Genomic DNA, 14067 nt, shown 5'->3' with positions numbered 1-14067 from the left:
TCCACCGGAGACAGACACACAGGTATGACTCTCCACCGGAGACAGACACACAGGTATGACTCTCCACCGGAGACAGACAGATACAGCGCATTTGGAAAGTATTCAGACTCCTTAACCATTTCCACATTTTGCTACGTTACAGCCTTGTTCTAAAATGGATTAAATTGTTTTTCCCCCCCTCATCAATCTACACACAATACCCCATAAAGACAAAGCAAAAACAGGTTTTTAGAAATGTTTAAAAATGTATTAAAAATAAGAATCAGAAACTTTATTTACATAAGTATTCTGACCCTTTGCTATGAGACTCTAAATTGATCTCTAGTGAATCTTGTTTCCATTGATCATCCTTGAGATGTTTCTACAACTTGATTGGAGTCCACCTGTGGTAAATTCAATTGATTGGACATGATTAGGAAAGGCACACACCTGTCTATATAAGGTCCCACAGTCAACAGTGCATGTCAGAGCAAAAACCAAGCCATGAGGTTGAAGGAATTGTCTGTAGAGCTCAGAGACAAGATTGTGTCGAGGCACAGATCTGGGGAAGGGTACCAAAACATTTCTGCAGCATTGAAGGTCCCCAAGAACACAGTGGCCTCCATCATTCTTAAATGGAAGAAGTTTGGAACCACCAAGACTCTTCCTAGAGCTGGACGCCCGGCCAAACTGAGCAATCGGGAGAGAAGGGCCTTGGTCAGGGAGGTGACCAAGAAGCTGATGGTCACTCTGACGTAGCTCCAGAGTTCCTCTGTGGAGATGGTTGTCCTTCTGGAAGGTTTTCCCATCTCTGCAGCACTCCACAAATCAGGCCTTTATGGTAGAGGGGTCAGACGGAAGCCACTTCTCAGTAAAAGACACATAACAGACCGCTCTGGTCTGATGAAACCAAGATTGAACTCTTTGGTCTGAATGCAAGCATCATGTCTGGAGGAAACCTGGCACCATCCCTACGGTGAAGCATGGTGGTGGCAGCATCATGTCTGGAGGAAACCTGGCACCATCCCTACGGTGAAGCATGGTGGTGGCAGCATCATGTCTGGAGGAAACCTGGCACCATCCCTACGGTGAAGCATGGTGGTGGCAGCATCATGTCTGGAGGAAACCTGGCACCATCCCTACGGTGAAGCATGGTGGTGGCAGCATCATGTTTGGAGGAAACCTGGCTTCTGTCTGGCCCCTCTACCATAAAGGCCTGAATTTACCACAGGTGGACTCCAATCCTGAGCGCCTCCAGTATAGAGTCATATCACATCTTTCCCTTGATCCTGACTAGTCTCCCAGTCCCTGCTGCTGAAAAACATCCCCACAGCATGATGCTGCCACCACCATGCTTCACCGTAGGGATGGTGCCAGGTTTCCACCAGATATGATGCTTGGCATTCAGGCCAAAGAGTTTGATCTTGGTTTCATCAGACCAGAGAATCTTGTTTCTCATGGTCTGAGAGTCTTTAGGTTCCTTTTGGCAAAATCCAAGCGGGCTGTCATGTGGCTTTTACTGAGGAGTCTCAGTAAAAGCCACATGACAGATGTTTTTCAGCAGCAGGGACTGGGAGACTAGTCAGGATCAAGGGAAAGATGAACGGATCAAAGTACAGAGATATCCTTGATGAAAACCTGCTCCAGAGCGCGCCGGACCTCAGACTGGGGTGAAGGTTCACCTTCCAACAGGACAACGACCCTAAGCACACAGTCTAGACAACGCAGGAGTGGCTTTGGGACAAGTCTCAATGTCCTTGAGTGGCCCAGTCAGAGCCCAGACTTGAACCCGATCGAACATCTCTGGAGAGACCTGAAAATAGCTGTATAGCGATGCTCCCCATCCAACCTGACGGAGCTTGAGAGGATCTGCAGAGAAGAATGGGAGAAACTCCCCAAATACAGGTGTGCCAAGCTTGTAGCGTCATACCCAAGACGACTCAAGGATGTAATCGCTGCCAAAGGTGCTTCAACAAAGTACTGAGTAAAGGGTCTGAATACTTATGGAAATGTGATATTTCAGTTTTTGCAAACATTTCTAAAAACCTGTTTTCGCTTTGTCATTATGGGGTATTGTAATGTCATTGTGGGGTAGTGTGATGTCATTGTGGGGTAGTGTGATGTCATTGTGGGGTAGTGTGATGTCATTGTGGGGTAGTGTGATGTCATTGTGGGGTAGTGTGATGTCATTGTGGGGTAGTGTGATGTCATTGTGGGGTAGTGTGATGTCATTGTGGGGTAGTGTGATGTCATTAGTGTGTAGATTGATGAGGGGGGAGAAAAAAACAATATAATCCATTTCAGAATAAGGCTGTAAAGTAACAAAATGTGGATAAAGTCCAGGAGTGAATACTTTCCTCAGGCACCGCATGTCAGCTATCATATAACATCTCTCTTCAATATGAAGCCCCAAATCCTGCACTACGAACATACATTACATATTTATAAAATGTATAAAAATTACATATGACAAGGTGTACCATGTATTACAACTAGGTGTTGGAGTCTAGTCTCTCGTGACGACAGTAGCTACTAGTTAATGTCATGTTCCCAAGGCCCCTGGTGAACTGACCTGATGAGAACACACTGGCTGTCGTGTCTCTTCCAGAGACAGCGGTAACACTCGTTGGCCACAGCGAAGATATGAGGGGGCAGCTCTCCCAGGTGGTGTCTACTATACAGGTCTACTGCTGCTGGGTTGTACAGACCTGAGATCTGCTTATAGGGGTTCACCGCTGCTAGGATAGAGCCTATGTTGGTCTGAGACAGGGGAGAGAGGATGATAGAGGAGAGGAGACAGGGGAGAGAGGAGAAGAAGAGACCGGGGAGAGAGGATGATAGAGAAGTGGAGACAGAGGAGAGAGGATGTCTGGTAGGGTTGGACCATAACACTGTCTTACATACAGTAGATAATGTCTGTCTGGTAGGGTTAGACTATAACACTGTCTTACATAGATAATGTCTGTCTGGTAGGGTTAGACTATAACACTGTCTTACATAGATAATGTCTGTCTGGTAGGTTGGACTATAACAGTGTCTTACATAGATAATGTCTGTCTGGTAGGGTTGGACAATAACAGTGTCTTACATAGATAATGTCTGTCTGGTAGGGTTGGACTATAACAGTGTCTTACATAGATAATGTCTGTCTGGTAGGGTTGGACTATAACAGTGTCTTACATAGATGCAGTCCTTCTGGTAGCGTAGGTAAAGGTTGTACATGATGGCAGCTTCATGTAGCTCTGCCAGAGAAGACATGTCCTCTACTCCATTAATACTGGTGAGGTGCATAGGAAACACCTGGTCTCTGCTCAGCTCCCCCTGCTGCAGGTTCATCACCTGAGACACAGAGACACAACAGGTAGTTATAGCTTTACTGCTGCAGGCACATCACCTGAGACAAGTCCTCTTCCCTCCCTGTCCAACTCTCTCCTCAGCTTCCCTGTCCAACTCTCTCCTCAGCTTCCCTGTCCAACTCTCTCCTCAGCTTCCCTGTCCAACTCTCTCCTCAGCTTCCCTGTCCAACTCTCTCCTCAGCTTCCCTGTCCAACTCTCTCCTCAGCTTCCCTGTCCAACTCTCTCCTCAGCTTCCCTGTCCAACTCTCTCCTCAGCTTCCCTGTCCAACTCTCTCCTCAGCTTCCCTGTCCAACTCTCTCCTCAGCTTCCCTGTCCAACTCTCTCCTCAGCTTCCCTGTCCAACTCTCTCCTCAGCTTCCCTGTCCAACTCTCTCCTCAGCTTCCCTGTCCAACTCTCTCCTCAGCTTCCCTGTCCAACTCTCTCCTCAGCTTCCCTGTCCAACTCTCTCCTCAGCTTCCCTGTCCAACTCTCTCCTCAGCTTCCCTGTCCAACTCTCTCCTCAGCTTCCCTGTCCAACTCTCTCCTCAGCTTCCCTGTCCAACTCTCTCCTCAGCTTCCCTGTCCAACTCTCTCCTCAGCTTCCCTGTCCAACTCTCTCCTCAGCTTCCCTGTCCAACTCTCTCCTCAGCTTCCCTGTCCAACTCTCTCCTCAGCTTCCCTGTCCAACTCTCTCCTCAGCTTCCCTGTCCAACTCTCTCCTCAGCTTCCCTGTCCAACTCTCTCCTCAGCTTCCCTGTCCAACTCTCTCCTCAGCTTCCCTGTCCAACTCTCTCCTCAGCTTCCCTGTCCAACTCTCTCCTCAGCTTCCCTGTCCAACTCTCTCCTCAGCTTCCCTGTCCAACTCTCTCCTCAGCTTCCCTGTCCAACTCTCTCCTCAGCTTCCCTGTCCAACTCTCTCCTCAGCTTCCCTGTCCAACTCTCTCCTCAGCTTCCCTGTCCAACTCTCTCCTCAGCTTCCCTGTCCAACTCTCTCCTCAGCTTCCCTGTCCAACTCTCTCCTCAGCTTCCCTGTCCAACTCTCTCCTCAGCTTCCCTGTCCAACTCTCTCCTCAGCTTCCCTGTCCAACTCTCTCCTCAGCTTCCCTCCCCAACTCTCTCCTCAGCTTCCCTCCCCAACTCTCTCCTCAGCTTCCCTCCCAACTCTCTCCTCAGCCTCCCTTCCCTCCCAACTCTCTCCTCAGCCTCCCTTCCCTCCCAACTCTCTCCTCAGCCTCCCTTCCCTCCCAACTCTCTCCTCAGCCTCCCTTCCCTCCCAACTCTCTCCTCAGCCTGTCTGTCGCCAGAGGTCACCACAACATTCATATTGAATGGGCTCCAGAGTGTACGCGCAGCACGTGTGATCTTGTACATCGGCCTTGGTATATTCCCTGTACAAACTCCTTACCCGGTCAGCCAGTGGAACTGGTAGAAGACTGGATTCCAAGATGGACAGAGAGAGAATAAAGGAGAGGGCTATACATTTCTCTAATGGCGTCACTACAGACCCTGGTTCGATTCCAAGCTGTATCACAACCGGCCGTGATTGGGAGTCCCATAGGGGCGGCGCACAATTTGACTAGCGTCGCCCGGGTTTGGCCGGTGTAGGCCGTCAATGTAATATAAGAATTTGTTCTTAACTGACTTGCCTAGTTAAATAAAAAGGTTAAATAAAATAGTTCAGATCTTTGTTAATGAGTTGGTGTCCATCGTTATGCTACATCGTTATAAGGAACTGGACAACATCCTGAACTTAGAGATGAGGAGTAGAAAAGTTTGACCAATAGGAAAGGAAGTGGAAACTATCAGTAGTCAGTAACATCAGTTCCAGTAATGGTGTGACCAACACAACACTTACATCAATGTAATAAATCAGGAAATGTGTTATCCATGACACCAGGCTGGCTCTGGCCCATGCGACACCATGCTAAACCATTGGTCAATTACAGGACAACAGGCAGCCGGGTGGGGACAACAGGCAGCCGGGTGGGGACAACAGGCAGCCGGGTGGGGACAACAGGCAGCCGGGTGGGGACAACAGGCAGCCGGGTGGGGACAACAGGCAGCCGGGTGGGGACAACAGGCAGCCGGGTGGGGACAACAGGCAGCCGGGTGGGGACAACAGGCAGCCGGGTGGGGACAACAGGCAGCCGGGTGGGGACAACAGGCAGCCGGGTGGGGACAACAGGCAGCCGGGTGGGGACAACAGGCAGCCGGGTGGGGACAACAGGCAGCCGGGTGGGGACAACAGGCAGCCGGGTGGGGACAACAGGCAGCCGGGTGGGGACAACAGGCAGCCGGGTGGGGACAACAGGCAGCCGGGTGGGGACAACAGGCAGCCGGGTGGGGACAACAGGCAGCCGGGTGGGGACAACAGGCAGCCGGGTGGGGACAACAGGCAGCCGGGTGGGGACAACAGGCAGCCGGGTGGGGACAACAGGCAGCCGGGTGGGGACAACAGGCAGCCGGGTGGGGACAACATCTCCACTACCCTACAGTGTGGCTGTGGAAACATCTCCACTACCCTACAGTGTGGCTGTGGAAACATCTCCACTACCCTACAGTGTGGCTGTGGAAACATCTCCACTACCCTACAGTGTGGCTGTGGAAACATCTCCACTACCCTACAGTGTTGCTGTGGAAACATCTCCACTACCCTACAGTGTTGCTGTGGAAACATCTCCACTACCCTACAGTGTTGCTGTGGAAACATCTCCACTACCCTACAGTGTTGCTGTGGAAACATCTCCACTACCCTACAGTGTTGCTGTGGAAACATCTCCACTACCCTACAGTGTTGCTGTGGAAACATCTCCACTACCCTACAGTGTTGCTGTGGAAACATCTCCACTACCCTACAGTGTTGCTGTGGAAACATCTCCACTACCCTACAGTGTTGCTGTGGAAACATCTCCACTACCCTACAGTGTTGCTGTGGAAACATCTCCACTACCCTACAGTGTTGCTGTGGAAACATCTCCACTACCCTACAGTGTTGCTGTGGAAACATCTCCACTACCCTACAGTGTTGCTGTGGAAACATCTCCACTACCCTACAGTGTTGCTGTGGAAACATCTCCACTACCCTACAGTGTTGCTGTGGAAACATCTCCACTACCCTACAGTGTTGCTGTGGAAACATCTCCACTACCCTACAGTGTTGCTGTGGAAACATCTCCACTACCCTACAGTGTTGCTGTGGAAACATCTCCACTACCCTACAGTGTTGCTGTGGAAACATCTCCACTACCCTACAGTGTTGCTGTGGAAACATCTCCACTACCCTACAGTGTTGCTGTGGAAACATCTCCACTACCCTACAGTGTTGCTGTGGAAACATCTCCACTACCCTACAGTGTGACTGTGGGTACCTGAGGCAGCGTGAGAGGCTGCTGGGTTCTGTGAGAGTGAAGAAACCACGACGGAGCTTTGTTTAGCCTGGAGCTAATGAATATGCATGTAGTGGGAGGGGCAGCAGACAGACCCAGCTGTATGGGGATCAATGGATCCCTGCAGGAGAAGTCAAACTGAATACAGAACACAAAATGTGCCCACACACTAGGACTGTGCCCACACACTAGGACTGTGCCCACACACTAGGACTGTGCCCACACACTAGGACTGTGCCCACACACTAGGACTGTGCCCACACTAGGACTGTGCCCACACTAGGACTGTGCCCAACAACAAAAAATCTTGGTCGACAAGCTTGGCACACATGTATTTGGGGAGTTTCTCCCATTCTTCTCTGCAGATCCTCTCAAGCTCTGTCAGGTTGGATGGGGAGCGTCGCTACACAGCTATTTTCAGGTCTCTCCAGAGATATTCGATCGGGTTCAAGTCCGGGACACTCAAGGACATTCAGAGACAAGTCCCAAAGCCGCTCTTACGTTGTCTTGGCTGTGTGCTTAGGGTCGAAGTCCTGTTGGAACATGAACCTTCACCCCAGTCTGGTGCAGGTTTTCATCAAGGTGACACTTGGCATTCAGGCCAAAGAGTTCATTCTTGGTTTCATCAGACCACCATGCTTCACCGTAGTGATGGTACCAGGTTTCCTCCAGATGTGACGCTTGGCATTGAACTCTTTGGACTGAAATTTTGTTTTCATCAGACCAGAGAATCTTGTTTCTCATGGTCTGAGAGTCTTTAGGTGCATTTTGGCAAACTCCAAGCGGGCTGTCGTGTGTCTTTTAGTGTGGCTAAAAGGGCTTCGGTCTGGCCACTCTACCATAAAGGCCTGATTGGTGGACTGCTGCAGAGATGGTTGTCCTTCTGGAAGGTTCTCCCATCTCCACAGAGGAACTCTGGAGCTCTGTTAGAGTGACCATTGGGTTCTTGGTCACCTCCCATGTCCAATCAATTGAATTTACTTCAGGTTGAATCCAATCAAATTGTAGAAACAACTCAAGGATGATCAATGGAAACAGGATGCACCTGAGCTCAATTTCAAGTCTCATAGCAAAGAGTCTGAATACTTATGTAAATAAAGTATGTTAATTTTTACGACATTTGCAAAAAAAAATCTAAAAACCTGTTTATGCTTTGTTATTATGGGGTATTGTGTGTAGATTGATGATATTTTTTTATTTCATACATTTTTTAATTAGGCTGTAACCTAACAACATGTGGAAAAAGGTCAAGGGGTTTGAATACTTCCCGAATGCACAATCTAAAAAATCAAGCAGACAACCTAAGAAAATTAACAACAATGACAAATGGTTTGAAGAACGCAAAAACCTAAAAGAAAAAAATTGAGAAACCTATCCAACCTAAAACATAGAGACCCAGAAAACCTGAGCCGTCACTGTGGTGAAATCACTAAAACAATACAGACATACATCTGAAAGAGAGGACGACCAAGGCACATAACTAACACCATTATGAGGGACACATTCACACAGCTGGAGATGGAGCTGGTAGATGCTGCTGCTCCAACAGCATTTCAACACCAGCCAGCACAGACCCCAACACAACAACAACCCCTCAACCAGACACGGACAGATGGAGAGAGAGAGAGAGAGAGACAGAGAGAGAGAGAGACAGAGAGAGAGACAGATGGAGAGAGAGAGAGACAGATGGAGAGAGAGAGAGAGATGGAGAGAGAGAGAGACAGATGGAGAGAGAGAGAGACAGATGGAGAGAGAGAGAGACAGATGGAGAGAGAGAGAGACAGATGGAGAGAGAGAGAGACAGATGGAGAGAGAGAGAGACAGAGAGTGTCTACACTCTGGTGAAAAACACCAACAGGAGGGGGAGGAAAAAAAACTGCCCAACTGAAGGAGGATGGGCAAAAGCTCAGATGCGACAAAGAAGAAGTCATGAGACCTGACCATCCCCCAAGATAAGCCAACAGAACAGCCGTCTGCAGACCCAGACTGCAGGCAGGACCCACCAACCCATCAGACCCAACCCACCCCCGATAACCCCCACTGAGGACACACACAAGCCACAGATTGTGCTCCTTATAGACTGAAATGGGGAATACATGAATGAGAAAACATAAAATGGCAAAACTATTGTGCCAAACCTCTAGGCGTGCCCTGGAGCTGCTGTCAGAGGACCGACAGTCAGGGGGCCGACAGTCAGAGGGCCGACAGTCAGAGGGCCGACAGTCAGAGGGCCGACAGTCAGAGGGCCGACAGTCAGAGGGCCGACAGTCAGAGGGCCGACAGTCAGAGGGCCGACAGTCAGAGGGCCGACTAGGTGGCCACAGCACCCAAGGGAATGATTGAAAATGCTTCTTCCACTTTCCCTACCACACGAGTGGTCATGTGGTCATCTCCACTGTGCTACCACAAAAATACTGTCATCCTGCCACCATACAGCATGTGAATGCAAGCATTTCCTGTGACTGTGCTTCAAAACCCGACGTTTACCTGGCTCATCAACCCACGCTGGATTTGGACCACTCTATGACCAGGTACACCTGTACAAGACCACAGTCCCAAACTTTGCCAGCCCCGTGAAAGACATTGCACTCAGCCCCCGGAGCCAGCCTCCCGAACAGGCCCTGGCGGAGCCAGCCTCCCGAACAGGCCCTGGCGGAGCCAGCCTCCCGAACAGGCCCTGGCGGAGCCAGCCTCCCGAACAGGCCCTGGCGGAGCCAGCCTCCCGAACAGGCCCTGGCGGAGCCAGCCTCCCGAACAGGCCCTGGCGGAGCCAGCCTCCCGAACAGGCCCTGGCGGAGCCAGCCTCCCGAACAGGCCCTGGCGGAGCCAGCCTCCCGAACAGGCCCTGGCGGAGCCAGCCTCCCGAACAGGCCCTGGCGGAGCCAGCCTCCCGAACAGGCCCTGGCGGAGCCAGCCTCCCGAACAGGCCCTGGCGGAGCCAGCCTCCCGAACAGGCCCTGGCGGAGCCAGCCTCCCGAACAGGCCCTGGCGGAGCCAGCCTCCCGAACAGGCCCTGGCGGAGCCAGCCTCCCGAACAGGCCCTGGCGGAGCCAGCCTCCCGAACAGGCCCTGGCGGAGCCAGCCTCCCGAACAGGCCCTGGCGGAGCCAGCCTCCCGAACAGGCCCTGGCAGAGCCAGCCTCCCGAACAGGCCCTGGCAGAGCCAGCCTCCCGAACAGGCCCTGGCAGAGCCAGCCTCCCGAACAGGCCCTGGCAGAGCCAGCCTCCCGAACAGGCCCTGGCAGAGCCAGCCTCCCGAACAGGCCCTGGCAGAGCCAGCCTCCTGGTGTGAGTAGTTGAAATAGCCTAGAAATGAAGATAAAATGAAGATAAAATAGCTCAGACTTTTATTTAGAGTGTATATTTGATCTTCATTTCTCGGCTATTTTATATTTCCTTTAGAGTGTATAGACCGACGGCCTGTATAGGTCTGGACCGATACACACATTTTTGAGTTTGTATATAGTTAATAATTTAACTTTGTGTGTGTAGCCTTTTCCTGCAGTCAAATTACCTTCTCAATCTCTGCATTCAAAGACTCAAATCATGGACACGCTTACGGACAGGTGTGGCTGCTTTGTGTGATGTATTGTCGTCCCTACCTTCTTGCCCTTTATGCTGTCGTCTGTGCCCAATAATGTTTTTAACCATGTTTTGTGCTGCTACCATGTTATGTTGCTATCATGCTGTGTAGACAAGGCAGCAACACATGATATGCTGTCTTAGGTCTCTCTTATTGTAGTGTTGTGTTGTTGTCTTTGGTCTCTCTTTATGTAGTGTTGTGTTGTTGTCTTTGGTCTCTCTTTATGTAGTGTTGTGTTGTTGTCTTAGGTCTCTCTTTATGTAGTGTTGTGTTGTTGTCTTAGGTCTCTTATTGTAGTGTTGTGGTGTCTCTCTTGTTGTGATGCGTGTTTTGTCCTATATTAATATTGTATTTATTTTTAATCCCAGCCCCCGTCCCTGCAGGAGGCCTTTTGGTAGGACGTCATTGTAAATAAGAATTTGTTCTTAACTGACTTGTTAAATAAAGGTTCAATGAAGGTTTAATAAGTGGCCTCAAGAGTCCGGTCCACGTTTTCCCTGCGTGTCTCAGGATTAGTTATGAAGGTTAGTAAGAGTCTGGTCCACGTTTTCCCTGGGTGTCTCAGGATTAGTTATGAAGGTAAGTAAGAGTCTGGTCCACGTTTTCCCTGGGTGTCTCAGGATTAGTTATTAAGGTTAGTAAGAGTCCGGTCCACGTTTTCCCTGGGTGTCTCAGGATTAGTTATGAAGGTTAGTAAGAGTCCGGTCCACGTTTTCCCTGGGTGTCTCAGGATTAGTTATGAAGGTTAGTAAGAGTCCGGTCCACGTTTTCCCTGGGTGTCTCAGGATTAGTTATGAAGGTTAGTAAGGGTCCGGTCCACGTTTTCCCTGGGTGTCTCAGGAATAGTTATGAAGGTTAGTAAGAATCTGGTCCACGTTTTCCCTGGGTGTCTCAGGATTAGTTATGAAGGTAAGTAAGAGTCTGGTCCACGTTTTCCCTGGGTGTCTCAGGATTAGGATTAGTTATGAAGGTTAGTAAGAGTCCGGTCCACGTTTTCCCTGGGTGTCTCATGATTAGTTATGGAGGTTCGTAAGAGTCCGGTCCACGTTTTCCCTGAGTGTCTCAGGATTAGGGATACGAGTCTGTCCCTCCCTTCTCCATGCCTGTCCTGGCTGTCTCAGACAGTGAGTAATGGCAGAGTCCCACAGATCCCCTGAAGCAGGCGACTGGGCAGCTAGACAGAGCAGAGTCACACAGATCCCCTGAAGCTAGTGGCTGGGCATCTAGACAGAGCAGAGTCACACAGATCCCCTGAAGCTAGTGGCTGGGTAGCTAGACAGAGCAGAGTTACACAGATCCCCTGAAGCTAGTGGCTGGGTAGCTATACAGAGCAGAGTTACACAGATCCCCTGAAGCTAGTGGCTGGGTAGCTAGACAGAGCAGAGTCACACAGATCCCCTGAAGCTAGTGGCTGGGCAGCTAGACAGAGCAGAGTCACACAGATCCCCTGAAGCTAGTGGCTGGGCAGCTATACAGAGCAGAGTCACACAGATCCCCTGAAGCTAGTGGCTGGGCATCTAGACAGAGCAGAGTCACACAGATCCCCTGAAGCTAGTGGCTGGGCATCTAGACAGAGCAGAGTCACACAGATCCCCTGAAGCTAGTGGCTGGGCAGCTAGACAGAGCAGAGTCACACAGATCCCCTGAAGCTAGTGGCTGGGTAGCTAGACAGAGCAGAGTTACACAGATCCCCTGAAGCTAGTGGCTGGGTAGCTATACAGAGCAGAGTTACACAGATCCCCTGAAGCTAGTGGCTGGGCATCTAGACAGAGCAGAGTCACACAGATCCCCTGAAGCTAGTGGCTGGGCATCTAGACAGAGCAGAGTCACACAGATCCCCTGAAGCTAGTGGCTGGGCAGCTAGACAGAGCAGAGTCACACAGATCCCCTGAAGCTAGTGGCTGGGTAGCTAGACAGAGCAGAGTCACACAGATCCCCTGAAGCTAGTGGCTGGGTAGCTAGACAGAGCAGAGTTACACAGATCCCCTGAAGCTAGTGGCTGGGTAGCTATACAGAGCAGAGTTACACAGATCCCCTGAAGCTAGTGGCTGGGTAGCTATACAGTGCAGAGTTACACAGATCCCCTGAAGCAGGCGACTGGGCAGCTAGACAGAGCAGAGTCACACAGATCCCCTGAAGCTAGTGGCTGGGTAGCTATACAGAGCAGAGTCACACAGATCCCCTGAAGCTAGTGGCTGGGTAGCTATACAGAGCAGAGTCACACAGATCCCCTGAAGCTAGTGGCTGGGTAGCTAGACAGAGCAGAGTCACACAGATCCCCTGAAGCTAGTGGCTGGGTAGCTAGACAGAGCAGAGTCACACAGATCCCCTGAAGCTAGTGGCTGGGCAGCTAGACAGAGCAGAGGGGTTCACACCACTTAGCTTGAGGAACCAGCACGAAAAAGTATAGGGGACCAGTATGAAATATACCAAAAATATACCTCACTCAATACTCTAAGTCGCTCTAGATGAGAGCGTCTGTTAAATGAACATAACGTCAAATGAAGAAATAATAATATGATGGGGCAATTATATCCCCTAACCTGTGGCCCCTGGGCCTGTATTATATACTACCTCCTGTAGGTGGAGCCAGTCCCATGACTGAAGCTAACTAACTACCTCCTGTAGGTGGAGCCAGTCCCATGACTGAAGCTAACTAACTACTTCCTGTAGGTGGAGCCAGTCCCATGACTGAAGCTAACTAACTACCTCCTGTAGGTGGAGCCAGTCCCATGACTGAAGCTAACTAACTACCTCCTGTAGGTGGAGCAGGTCCCATGACTGAAGCATTCTTGTGATTCCTGCTCAGGATTCCTGGGAGAGAGACACACAAAGACAACCCCTAGTGACCTCAGAACATTCTTGGAGGATATGATGACAACATGTAAGAATGAAGATTAGATGGGGCAGATGTGTCGGGGGGCTAGGGTCAGTTTGATATATCTGGAGTACTTCTCCTGTCTTATCCGGTGTCCTGTGCGAATTCTCTCTCTCTCTCTCTCTGGACCTGAGCCCTAGGACCATGCCTCAGGACTACCTGGCATGATGACTCCTTGCTGTCCCCAGTCCACCTGGCCGTGCTGCTGCTCCAGTTTCAACTGTTCTGCCTGCGGCTATGGAACCCTGACCTGTTCACCGGATGTGCTACCTGACCCAGATCTGCTGTTTTCAACTCTCTAGAGACCGCAGGAGCGGTAGAGATACTCTCAATGATCGGCTATGAAAAGCCAACTGACATTTACTCCTGAGGTGCTGACTTGCTGCACCCTCGACAACTACTGTGATTATTATTATTTGACCATGCTGGTCATTTATGAACATTTTAACATCTTGGCCATGTTCTGTTATAATCTCCACCCGGCACAACCAGAAGAGGACTGGCCACCCCTCATAGCCTGGTTCCTCGCTAGGTTTCTTCCTAGGTTTTGGCCTTTCTAGGGAGTTTTTCCTAGCCACCGTGCTTCTACACCTGCATTGCTTGCTGCTTGGGGTTTTAGGCTGGGTTTCTGTACAGCACTTTGTGACATCAGCTGATGTATTTATAAAGCCCTTCTTACATTTGATTGATTGAGAATTCAGAAACAGACACGGACTGATGAGTAGCTACTTTTCTCCGATACTTTTCTCAGGTAAAATGCAAGATTAACTTTAGGAAATATAAATACATTTCATTTGATGGATGGGCAGGGGGGAGATGGGCAAGAATGTGGGAGGGATGGGCAGGGGGGAGATGGGTAAGAATGTGGGAGGGATGGGCAGGGGGAGAGATGGGTAGGAATGTG

At 50.4% G+C, this 14067-nt stretch overlaps 1 protein-coding gene across 1 annotated transcript in view; it reads right to left on the bottom strand.

Annotated features, from left to right (window-relative positions):
• myo10l3 (myosin X, like 3) overlaps positions 1-14067 on the bottom strand; it is a 206928-nt gene that overhangs the window by 154504 nt on the left and 38357 nt on the right. The window contains exons 3-4 of the mRNA XM_055871886.1: positions 3160-3318; positions 2552-2739 (exon numbers count right to left, since the gene is read on the bottom strand). Coding sequence (XP_055727861.1) covers positions 2552-2739; positions 3160-3318 — 347 coding nt within the window. The remainder of the gene's footprint in view (positions 1-2551; positions 2740-3159; positions 3319-14067) is intronic.

The sequence above is a fragment of the Salvelinus fontinalis genome, chromosome 19, assembly GCF_029448725.1.
Source record: "Salvelinus fontinalis isolate EN_2023a chromosome 19, ASM2944872v1, whole genome shotgun sequence".
NCBI lineage: Eukaryota > Metazoa > Chordata > Actinopteri > Salmoniformes > Salmonidae > Salvelinus > Salvelinus fontinalis.
The sequence above is the reverse complement of the archived record's forward strand: the minus strand, read 5'-3'. Positions and strand labels throughout refer to the sequence as shown.